This window comes from Phaseolus vulgaris, chromosome 1 (assembly GCF_000499845.2).
Source record: "Phaseolus vulgaris cultivar G19833 chromosome 1, P. vulgaris v2.0, whole genome shotgun sequence".
Taxonomy (NCBI): Eukaryota; Viridiplantae; Streptophyta; class Magnoliopsida; order Fabales; family Fabaceae; genus Phaseolus; species Phaseolus vulgaris.
The window spans coordinates 42743558-42756881 of record NC_023759.2 but is presented as its reverse complement, the minus strand read 5'-3'; the positions used below and the strand labels follow the sequence as shown (position 1 = coordinate 42756881).

At 29.6% G+C, this 13324-nt stretch overlaps 1 protein-coding gene and 1 long non-coding RNA gene across 2 annotated transcripts; both read left to right on the top strand.

Moving 5' to 3' along the window:
• The first annotated feature begins 524 nt into the window (after positions 1 to 524).
• On the top strand, positions 525 to 1217 carry LOC137814387 (zinc finger protein ZAT11-like). The gene has a single exon (XM_068617094.1). It carries the CDS (start codon positions 604 to 606, stop codon positions 1108 to 1110), a length of 507 nt encoding a protein of 168 aa, XP_068473195.1. The 5' UTR covers positions 525 to 603; the 3' UTR covers positions 1111 to 1217.
• Positions 1218 to 7577: 6360 nt separating this feature from the next.
• Positions 7578 to 12134, top strand: LOC137814385 (uncharacterized). Its single transcript, XR_011081640.1, has 6 exons — positions 7578 to 7944; positions 8062 to 8245; positions 8512 to 8626; positions 9283 to 10372; positions 11167 to 11388; positions 11860 to 12134. It is a non-coding gene; the product is annotated as an uncharacterized lncRNA (long non-coding RNA).
• Positions 12135 to 13324: the final 1190 nt, after the last annotated feature.

Genomic DNA, 13324 nt, shown 5'->3' with positions numbered 1-13324 from the left:
ATCAAAATCAAATATTTCATTATCTAATGAAATATTATATATTGGTTGCACTTTTTTGTTATTTGACTCATAAATGTACTAACAAAACGTGGTGTTCCTATTATCTTATATTTGTTTATATATAATTTCAGGAGTTTCAAAGAAGAATCAACTTACCAAGTTGCAGTTGGTGTTGTAGGGTAGCTCACTATCCACGACTGGTTCAGTGGCAACTCCTCATCAACACGCGGTTTTCGATTCATCAGCACATACTTTTTTGGAATACCCAAAAGAGACAAACCCTTATGCCAACGTCACACGGAATATTTCAAAAACACAAGGGCATTCATGTCATTTTCCCTTCAAACTACGACCAGTCAACCTCAGTCTTTCGCGCAGTCTCACGTTTGTTACTATGAAGATACACAGTTTCTTAAATTTGAAGTAACAGAAGAGATCCTTCGTAATTAGTTTATTTAAATCGTTCAAATTCCTTGACTTTGTTCGTGGAAGAGCTTTATAAATATAAACCTCCATGTTCATCTTTTACTCACAAATCCCATCTTCTCACCAATCACATCATATCAGTCTAAACTCTTTCTCAAACACTCTCATCAATTAACCATGAAGAGACAGAGAGAAATGGATGGGTTAGCAACCATAGATTTGGCAAATTGTCTAATGCTTCTGTCTTGCCCCCAACAAAAGAAGTTACAACCAAAATATGTTGAGGGTGTGGAATTTGAATGCAAGACATGCAACAGAAAGTTCTCGTCCTTTCAAGCATTGGGTGGCCATAGGGCTAGCCACAAAAGGTCGAAACTTGAGGGGTATGAACACAAAGCAGATGCTATGTCTCTAAGTTTGGGAATTAATAAACCCAAAATGCACGAGTGTACCATTTGTGGACAAGAATTCTCATTGGGACAGGCACTTGGAGGCCACATGAGAAGACATAGAGCTTCCATCAAAGACCATTTTTCTCCAATTAACCATGTTGCACAAGTACCAGTTTTGAAAAGATCCAATAGCTCCAGGGGTATGTGCATGGACTTGAACCTAACACCGTTAGAGAATGACTTCAAGTTATTGTTTGGAAAGATGGCACCAAATGTTGGTGCCCTAGTCTGATCGTTTTGCAATTAGTTTTAGTTTTCTTCTTTTCAGAATTTGTATTATAGTTACCATTATTTTATTTTCCTATTGAATTCCTGCAATGCATTCTTTCAATTTTTTAAGGTGATTATTAATATATTAGATGAAAAATAATTACAACAATAATTTTGTTGAATTTATCCACATTTGTTTTTCAAAAAGATAATACAGAAACAGAAATAGCTGTAAGGCAAGTTCATAAAAGAAAAAAAAACACTTAAAAAAGTGACAGAAACAACAACAAAAAACTGTAAAAAAGAGCAAATCTTACTCAATGTTACTTAAAAGGGGACGAAAACCTAAACAATTGTAGGGCAAGTTGAAAAATGGTTAAAAAAAGCTTACCCACATTTGAGAATCCATGTTCCTAGAAAATGAGGACAAAAACATATTCAGTTGGAAGACAAGTTAAAAAAAAAAAACATTTATTAGAAAAGAAAATCATGAAATAAAAATCAATTTTAGATAAAAAATAATTAGTTATTATAGTGACTAGATTATATAGCATTTTAAAGACTATTTTTCTTTTTCTAAATTAGTTTTTATTATTGTTAAATAATTTCTAAATTGATATCTAATTAGCTACCAAATTTAGAATATAAATAATTGGTAGTTAATATCTTGGTAGCTAATTAGATATTAATTTAAAAACTATTTAACAATAATAGAAACTAATTGAGAAACCAAATTTTTTTTAGTTTCTAAAATGATTTCTAATTTAGTCACTATTATTACAGTTAATGAAGATGAATATTCCTTGTCTGATGTGGTGCATCAAATGGAACGCACGAGATCGCAATGGAGAAAGGGAGGTTATGATGAACCCTAATTGCAAATGAAAAAAAGACAATGACTTAAGCATAAAAGAGATAAAAACAGAGAAAAAAATACAAAAGAAATTCTTATTTACTTGTATATTATAAAGTAAAATACATGGTGTATATATAAGAAAAAGACTCAGACTTAACTAAAACAGAAAAGAAAAGTTGGACCAAACAAACAAAACCCAATAACTTAAAATAGAAAAACTAAATATGTTAACAACTATAATAACTAATTATTTTTTTCTCTATAAAAATTAGTTTATATTTCATGATTTTCTTACCATGACTAACATAATATTTTTATTAAAAAAATTATATAAATAAAAGAAATATTTAAGGAATGTCCTAACGTATACTAAGAAACCTTACGAGACTTCTTAAGATACAATTCATTCTTAAAAAAAACTAAAAATCATAAACACACTAAAAAAGTATAACCTGCCCCCAACTCTCATTTAAAAGCCTAAACTTAACCTGTGCTACTTGAAGACCAGTGTTTCATATAAAGATACATTGACTCATCACAAAGGCAAACCAAATGAGCACCCTCTTTGTAAAAAAGCTGCACCAGCATAGCAGATCCAGAAAACATTGATTTCAATTAGCCTTAGGTGTTGGAATAAATTCCGCTGCAGCTACATGCTGCATTGGATCTGCACACTGCCTACAATGTAATCTTCAACCACTTCAGTGGTTTGACTCTTCCCTTACATCAACCAACCGCACACTGAAACCATCCACGACATCAACTAGCATAATCATAAACTTGCCTACTATTATAAAAGTAGAAAATAATAAAAAAGAGTAAAACAAAAATAGTTTTAAAAAAAATTGTTCGCAAACTTAAACTTAACCACTGTTGAAAATTGGTGTTCCTAAAATAGTTAACAAAAATTCAAAGAGTTACAAGGTAAACAAAAGAAAAACTATTAAAATAATAAGATAAAAAAAAAAGTTACTCAATACCTAGAGTTGATATTGTTGAAAAAGGAAAAGACAACTGAAACAATTGTCAAGCAAGTTGAAAAAAAAATGACTGAAAAATGATAGCTCTTAGGTGAGAATATGGGCAGAAGATGAGAATTAGAAATGTAATAAGCAAATTGAAGCAGACATTTGAAGAGGCCTGCTTACAATTCAGCAGCAGCCAACCAGTAATCCATATATAGCAGACTTAAACTCAGTCAGGAATCAAATCAGGTTTACTCACAACATAAGATATCTAGATCAAAATTATTTAGTAATCATATTATTACTATTATTATTATTACTATTATTATAATAATTATTATTATTATTATAATTATTATTTTTATTAATATTATAATTTTTATTCTAATTAATATTAATATTGTAATTATTATTCTTATTAATATTATAATTATTATTCTTGTTAATATTATTATTATTCTTTTTATTATTATTATTATTATTTTTCTTATTAAGATTATCACTATTATTATTACTAACATTATTGATATTATTATTATTATTATTATTATTATTATTATTATTATTATTAATATCATAAAAATTAATATTAATAATATTTTTATTAAATTAATATTTTATGTTAATATGTATTAATATAAAATAAAATTGTTAGTATTATTATTATCATCATAAATTATTATTAATAAGAAAATTATTAATATTATTATTATATTTATTATCATAATTATAATAATAATAATAATAATAATAATAATAATTATTATTATTATTATTATTATTATTATTAAAATTATTATTATTATCTTTATTATTATTATTATTAGCAGAAGGTGTCCTTGTGTTTGTATTTTTAAATATTTTTATATAATATTATTACATTATATTTTTTAATAAATTTTTAATTAATATATAATAAATTTACAAATGTTATTGTAAATTTTTTTACATATATTTTAAAGAAAAAATATTAATTTTTAATAATAAATTCTGGAAGATCAAATAAATATTAGTATTAAAAATGTGTATAAAGTATATTCATTCAAGTAAATTTTTTTGTTATATTTTTTATATTTATATTTATTAAATTATAAAAAAAATTAAATATATTTATATTATTTAAGTAGAAAACATAATTTTTTATAGTGATGCCTAATATAAAATTTTTATATAAATAAAAAGTAGAAAACATAATTTATGTACTTTTTCAATTCAATTTTTTTGAATTTAAATTTGTCATATTTTAAAATAATAAAAAATTGATAAAAATGCCAAGGAATCCTCTTATATATTGTCAGTTTTATTTAAAATTTAAAATTTTATTTTAAAAATACTGTGTTTTCTAGTTTTTTTTTTTAATTTTAAATTTTCGGTTTAAAATTCAGAGTTTTCTAGTTTTTTTTTTTAAAATTCATATTTTAAAATTTAAATTTATGATACTTTAAAATTATAAAGATAAAATTGAAAAAAATAAATATGTACACAAAATAAGAGAATCTATTATAAACTACTAAATTAATATTTCTATTTAATATATATTAATATAAAATAACATTATTAACATTACAATTATCATAAATTATTATTAATGTTATTATAATAATTATTAACATAATTATTTTTAATATTATTTTTATTATTGTTATTATTATTACATCAATTTATTAAATTAATATTCTTATTTTATTATATATTCATAAAAATAAAAATTATTAGTATTATGATTATAAACAAATATTATTAAGATTAAAAAATTACAATAATATAATTATTTTATTATTATTATTTTAATTAATATTATGGAATTTATCAAGTATCTAATTACCGAAAAATAATATCAACCGATAATATTAATATCCTATTATTAACAGATATTATGGTAAATATTAATTTGCGTTGAATTACTGATAAATTATATTAATATAGATTTTATCAATAAATATTGATTAGTGTTAATTTACTGAGAAATTTTTACCGACAAATATACAAAATATTATAAATTTTTTATTTCCCAATAATTTTTCGTCAATAAATTAATAAATTTTTTTAGTATTGGAAATTCAGAGATTTAGAAAATAAACATAACCTTATATATTGAGGACAATTTATGAAAGATCACGGGAAAGAAAAAAATATAAGAGTTTAGATACTAGTAAACCATTATCATTACAATATACCAATAGCATACTCAGCTACAAGGAACTTTACTGATAAAGGACAAACAATCACGCCAACTGTGAAGAAATGTATTTCTACCTCTCAAATTTATATCCAACTACAAGAAATGTATTGGCGTGTTCCACCATCCAAAATTGATATCTGAAACACTACGCATATCATTAAAATGATTAAAAATATATACATTTTATTACAATCTCATTTTCGATATCAATAAATTTAATAAATTAGAGCATTTCATACCAACTTTTATAAAAATAACTCTGTAACGGATATACATACCAACAGACACCAAAAAATCACCAGCAAAAACATTGGCTAAACCTTATTTATACCTCCTAGTATGAACATCTCTGTCAATCCCAACAACACCCCAAAGTTCACTTCCACCCACACTTTCATCAAATGACTCGTTTCTAAAGAATGATATTTATTTTCGTCCAAATATTCCATATTGTTTCACACATAATGTACTAATACTCCCTTTTATCTTATATTCCATTCTTAAATCATGTTGCCAAAAGTGATGTATTTATGTTACATGGAAATGACATCACCCTACCAAGACCCAAGTAGCATCTTTTCCAAATTTTATCCACCACTCATGGGGCACTTCACGTCAGAGTAACCGGTCATTCCTCTTCTTGGAATTAAATTTTGTATGGAGGTTATCTTTTAAACATCTCTGGATAATATAACCTTGGCTGAGACTTTAGGTTCCACACTATCCAAATATCAAGTTGCTAAGAACTCTTACTCATTTCGTAAGGAGATTGTGCTACTGTTTCTTGTGTAAAAGTTGGGATATCCATAAATGTTTTTTTTAATTTATTTATTTATTATTGATAGAAAAAAAATATATGAAAAGATTTTTACATTAATACACCTAAGATATTAATACAACTAAGATATGGTTATGAATTATTTCGAAGGAACATCTAACTGATTTTCCATATTCGAATGGTGTATGCATCCTTAACTACTATGATTTATTCATGTTATAGGAGGGGCAATTTAACTCCTTGTCTAGCTAGGTAAGGGCTGGTTGATGTTTTGATGAAGGGATTTTTAGAGGGGAGCAATTAGCTGAAGAAAAGATGAAGAAGAGTGCCGTGGTGGAGGGATGAGGTAGGTGTACCACAAATGAGTTTAATATCACTAAAACAAAAGCTGATTCACTACAAAAAAATTATGAAATAAAAATTAATTTTTAGTGATAAAAAATAATTAGTTATTACAGAGTAAAAAATTTTTGGTTTTTTAAATTGGTATCTAATTAGCAACCAAGGTTTTTGCTACCAAATTTAGAAACTAAATAATTGGTAGTTAAAACCTTGGTTGCTAATTAGATACCAATTTAAAAACCATTTAACAATAATAGAAACTAATTTAGAAACCATTTTTTTTAGTTTCTAAAATGGTCTCTAATTTAGTTACTATAGCGACTAATTATTTTTTGTTTCTAAAATTGGTTTCTATTTCATGTTTTTCTTGTAATGATTATTATATCAATGCCAAATCCTCACTCATTTTGTCTTGGGATTGATTTTTCTTTTATCAGCAATAATGAATAAATAAATATAGAATACTTTAGGAATGAATCAACCCTTATACAACTTACTAAAAACAGTCAGTCAACAGAAAACCAATTAAAGAACTCTGAGCCTACCAAAATTCTCAAAAACCATAAACCAACAAGTTAAAATCAAAACTATCGAGCGTAGACAAACCAAAGGTTCAATACACCAATCTAAATAAGAAAAATAAGCAAATGAAATTTTAGAGGATATCCAAGATCAAACATTCAATTGAGCCAAAGAAAAAGCCTTTGAATGATTTGTTACTCCACCTTCAAAGACAACCTTGTTCCTAACGTGCCATATTTCACTAACCACCACAATCTAAACATTTCCCAATACTAAATTGATGTCATTAAAAGCCTTACTCGGGTTAAACTATAGAAAATGATAATGAGGATTACAAGAATCAACCAACCTCAACCCTAACCACGCTTAACAGAGACTCCACGCTAACCAAGCGAAATGACAACCAAAAATCAGATGAAGAAAATTCCTATCTTTTTCCCTCCACAAGCTACACATGATATCTTCAACTACAATCCCTCGTCTGACCAAATTTACTTTGGTTGCGATCTTGTTTTCCAGTGCCCTTCAAGCAACAAGATGAGCCGAAGGCAAAACATTAATCCTTCAAACACCCTTTAAGAAATGTTGATACACTACAAAAAAATGTGTAAAAAGTGGCGGTTTTAATATGGCGGTTATTAATAACTGCCACAAATTTCAGTATAATACGTCATTTCATTAACCGCCATAATTATCTTTCAAATTATGTCATTTTTAACTGTCATAATTTTCTTTCTGAAAACTTGTTTTATTCCTTTATTCCTATATTCACATTTTTAACATGATTTAAAATAATTTTTTTTTTAAAGTTAAGAAAATAAATTTTTTTTTTAATTTCATTTTGAAAATCAGAGTGAACCCTAACTCTAATGCTTTCACTCTCGTCCTTCTCTCTGCCTCACACTCACATGAACCCTAGCGCTCGCTGCCTCACACGAACCCTAACGCTCGCTGCCTCACACAAACCCTAGCGATGTCTGCCTCACATGAACCCTAGTGCTCGCTGCTTCCACACGAACCTAGCGCTCTCTGCCTCACACGAACCTTAGCGTTCGCTGCTTCCACACGAACCTAGCGCTCTCTGCCTCACACGAACCCTTGCGATGTCTGCCTCACATGAACCCTAACGCTCTCTGCCTCCATACGAACCCTAACGCTCTCTACCTCACAAAACCCTACTCTCTCTGCCTCTACACGGAACCAATTTGAAGGTAATTAAATGCTCGCGCGTTCTCTTATCAATGCCGACCATCGGCTTTGTTTGATGTTTAGGATTTGTCATGTGATTCTATTTGTGTATTTCATTATGTGTTTCATCTTTTTACTAGGTAGCTAAAAAGTTATCACAGAGGCGGTAGGGGAGAAAGAGTTTCCTGACTCGAGTTCTGATTTTCGAGCAATTAAAGCAAGTTATCACAGAGGCAAGTGAGAGAATTCTAAAACTCATTTTGAGTTCTAAGAAAATGCAATATCTCTTTCAAATGCAAAATTAGAGCAGCCTAAAATTCCAAGGTATAATTCTCTGCTGGTAATTTGAGTGAATGAACAGAAAAGATAGTTGAAAGTTGAATTGAAAAACATATTGAACAGATAAAGTTTCTGTTAAAACCCCATTAAGTCGATTGCTAAAAGAATAAGTAACGCGAAACATTTGGCTTCCCCAAGTGGCTATCATCATCAAATCATATTTTTTTCCGTAGTTCTTGAATGAATCATTAATATAGAGATAAGATGATGTAATATCTTGTAGATTTTTATTTTCAAAAAATAAAATGCAGTTTGATAGTATTAACAAACCTGGAATTCTGCTGGATGGAAGTGGTGCAAATCCTGACCAAAGCTTACATATCTTTTGATGGTGGATGGTATGTTCGTGATTGAAAACTTGAATAGGTAATGCATTGACTACACAAATTTTTCCTGTCCTTAATTGTTGTTAGCCTGATTAAGAGCTGGTTACTATTGAGAATACTGGTTGATATCAAGATGCTCTTCATTAATTTCCCTTTTCTCTTGACCATGTATGTCCATGATGTATTTTTTTATCTATGTATATTTTAGCCGAAAAGAGGGATAATCCATTGTCTGTACAACAAACAACACATTTTAGTTCTTATGGACATAATTGGGTAAGGTTGTCTTGTTGAATAATGCATATATACCGATGCTTGGTTTATTCCAATCCTTGAGCTATTTTAGATCGAGTTGCGATAGTTATGTGTATTGATAGTTGCATATTGTATAGGAACTACCAAGTGTGATGAATGAGTGAGAAAGAGAGAAAGCCTATTGACAGAACAATACTGTAGGACAATATTTACATCAATTCAAGCCATTTTGTCTTGTAAGTTATCGATCAAGATTCAGGGAGATAACTGTTTCAATAGCTAAGGCGTACGTTGTCACAGTTTCAATTGTTAAGCCAGTTGGGTTGTTATTGTGTGAATAGGCAGTGACTACCAAGGCCTACTTTAATACTAACTTGAGATTATTGACTTTTAGAAATAAGGCTTGAGTGTATATTTTGACTCAACAATTTGTATATGTAGAAAAAAGGTCTGAATAGATGTGCACAGGACGGGAGAAAATTCCACTACCTATGTCACCCTATGGTGGATCCAAAATCCTGGACCAGCAGGACCGAACAAAAAAATTAATCACTCTTATATAGGTTGCAACTGCCCACCGTAAAATGTATCAAAACCCGCTTTTTATGACACTTATTAGTTAGATTCAACAAAAGTGAACTTTATGAAAACATACTGATAATACTTTCATATACCTACCTACTAGTATGTTTCCTGAATGTTGTTATTCAGCATGAAGTTTATTATCAAACAAGAGAGTGTATGTGCTCTGCATAGTTTTTAAATAAAATTAAAATAAGAGCTGGGAGAAAAAAGTTAGCTCCAATGTACTGTCCAACCAATAGGTGGTGTCGGGTGGACAATTTTTATATTACAATAGATAGCACAATACAAAGAAAGTATTTGTTATAATAGTATAATAAAAAAATAGGATAGTAAAATGAAATTTATAAATGCCTTTGGTAAAAGAAGATAATACCTTCGAAAATATAGGAGTGTATTCAGTTTTCCCATACCGACAGAAAGTTAAGTATACTGAATATGAAAATTAGGATGGGGCATGGGAATTTAACGCAGTGACTACACTAGGTTTGTGGTGGTGAATAAAGCTTAATTGACTCTCGGGATTTGGCTTGTGTTTGTTGTTAAAGCATGAATTGTGTCTTGTACGAATATAGATATATCTAATGCCATTCACATACTAAAAAATTAGTAAGTAACTAGTACTAGCACAATCTAATAACATTACTAAAAGACTCATAAAACTGTAAGAATAATAATTATATTTTAAAATGAAGTTATTTTTTAATTTTGTTGGGGTTTCTTTTTTCATTACTTTCTGTCTTCACTTGGGAATAAAGTGAATGGGGGTGCTTATTGCACCTAGATAGGGCACTTGACCATTTGATTAAGAAGGCAGTTTCAATTAGGAAGCATCTGGAGAGGAATAGAAAGGACAAGGACTCCAAGTTTAGGTTGATTCTCGTGGAGCGCAGAATCCACCGTCTTGCTCGTTATTACAAGAAGACTAGCTCCTACCTATTTGGAAGTAGTAAGTGTCTTCAAACCCCTCACCTATTTGTTGCACTGATCACCATTTTGATTAATGATTGTTTTGATTTGAATTGATCTGCTAGTATATGTTTGCAGCAATTAATTATTAAAACACTGTCTGAAGATTATTAAAAATGCGTTCTCTTATGTTTTTCTAGTTCATTCACACTCTCTGTTCTCTTTCCTTTCTCTCTCTTTCTGGCACACACATTCTCTCTTAATACATTCGCATAACAACCTTAGATAGAATCAAGAAGGTTCTCCATGGCAACAAGCTTACCGACGAAGAAGTCCAAACACTAGCCAAAAAAGATACAACATGACAACAATTTCTTACTCTTTGTCAGATTTATAACTTAGATCAAATCTGCTAGTGTTTTTTCCCTTTTCTCTATTTCTTTGATCTGCTTTAAAACTTATAACCTTAGGAATTTTTGTGAATTGAAGTAAACTAATTGAGGAAAGTGTTAGAATTTGTGTAGGGCTACAATGTAGTTGGTAATAGAGATGGTAACATTTGGTAGGAAAATAGGTAGTGGTAATTGATTAGATTCTCGTGGGCATGTGTGATTGTGACACCTTCCCATATCATGATGATGCAGAGTAACCGTATGAGTGGGAAAAAGAAGTAGAGTAACAGTACTTATGGTAGTTTGTCATTTCTTCCAGATTCTATGGATTATAATGTACATTTGAATATTCTTACCCTACTCTTTTAATACAAGCTATCAATATAGTGTGTAAGGTGATTATTGTATTTTATGCACTAATCTGAATCATTTTGTGAATCAGGACTTCTTTGGATTAATTAGGAGTCATAACAAGAACAAGAATTGCTCTTGTGGCAGCATCCATAAGAAGTACATTAAATTAATTAGAATGGAAGAATGATTTTGGTGTTTATAGGGAGAGACCATGCAAGCTGCCAATGCCAAGAAGCCATGCACAACTACAAGTAAAGCAACAAAACCAAAGTCAAGCCCACTCAAGGATCCTCAAAATGTTGCTGCCAAGGTTTGCTTAATTACTTCAAACCTAAGTTAAATTATGTATGTCGCATATATGTTCCATGTTTTGATTGCAAATTAAGAAAACTTAAATATAAGCTCAATGCTGATAGAATGTTTGTAATAAGTGAGCGGCTTAAGACACTCCAAGAACTGGTCCTAACGGCTCCAAGATAGATTTTTCAAACTAGTTTGAAATGCTGCATTCTTTTGCATTTCCTTTGCAACAATATCTAGGATTATGATTTAATTCCATTGATGGATTATTATTGTTATGATGAATGACAGTTAATAAACATAAAATTTCTCTATTACTATTATAATACTAACAATAATTAATATTTATTTTTAATTTTAATTCCAATTCTTTGCTATATTTTAAAGTATTTTTGAAAGATTATTTTTTAAAGTGACTAATTTATCCTTTAAATTTTTTTTATTTGTTTCAATTTATTCCTTATAACAAATTAGTTTGCAGGTCCACTGGCCTTTGAAAACGAGGAATACAATGGGAGCTTACCTAATTTGAAATTGAAACGACAAAGGTTGAGTATGCATACATGTCTAGACCCTTACCTGTTACCTGAATTAGATATATTAATATATAACACTGATTTCATTTGCTATGTAGTTATTCCATCTACAACTTTCTTTGTTGCAAGCTTCACTTTCCTCCTATTTTAAATAATTAATTTGTCACATGTTATTTTTTCTTTCTCTCTTTTCTAAAATAATTCATTTATTTTTTAAAATTTGAAAATTAACTCTAAACATATTTTAATTAATTTCAAGCACCAGATGATGAAAGTCGTACTTCATCACTTAACCAGAATATTATTGGATCAAGTGGAGGCAACAAGACAAATTAGAATTAGGACTATGACTATGACATTAGTTGTAATATATTCAAATAAAATTTACATCTTGACAATTTAATTTAATTGTTTTTTGGATTAGTTTGACATTATAAACTTTGTTATCTTAATGAATGAATAAAATCATTTCTTATTATTATATTTATCAATTTTAATTATATTATGAGGTATAATTTTATTATAAAATTAATTTATCTTATAATTTAATTATATTATGAAATTTAATTGCGTACTTAAATTTAATTATAATATAAAATGAAATAATATTATGAAATCAAATTATAAAACGAAATTAAATTAATTATTATAAATATTAAAATTTAAATTAAATTCATATTATATCGTATTAAGTGGCGGTTAAAACTGCCACTATTTACGTTAGAATTGGTGTACCCAGTTTTAAAATTACGACATTTATAACTGACGTCAATTACACGCTTAAAACCGCCACTTTATACAATGCATAATATGGCGTCTGCTACAACGGTTCTTAATTGACCGCCACATTAAACTTTGTGGCGGCAAGAATTCTGGCGGTATGCGGTACCGTCACAGACGTATAATGCGGCGGTTAAAAACGCCAGTTTTTACGAAAATAACCGCCGCATTATACACGTTTTTTTGTAGTGATACCGGTAAAACCCACAGTCACTTTGGTAGACCTTGACCCCCGAACGACTAAGGATAGGTTGGAGGTTAGGGAAGAACTACGACAAGTAGCCATTCTGGACGAGGAGCACGATACTTGTGTCGGCACGGCCATGGCGGCTGCCGAGGCCGAGATAATGCATGCCACGCTCAAGAAGAATGTAGATCTGTTTGCGTGGACACTGTCTGATATGCCGGGAGTAAGCCCAGACATCATCACCCACAAGTTGTCACTATTCAAGGAAGCGCGACCGATCGCGCAGAAGAAGAGAGACTACGGCGATGAGAAGCGTCTAACAGCTAAGGCAGAGGTCGAGAAACTTCTATCGATCGGGTTTATACGTGAGGCTCGATATACAACTTGGTTGACCAACATCGTTATGGTCACCAAGTCGAACGGTAATTGGAGGATGTGCGTGG

Bases quoted from the DNA above. Each gene is read 5' to 3' on its own strand.
- LOC137814387 (XM_068617094.1), top strand. From the start codon at position 604: ATGAAGAGACAGAGAGAAATGGATGGGTTAGCAACCATAGATTTGGCA.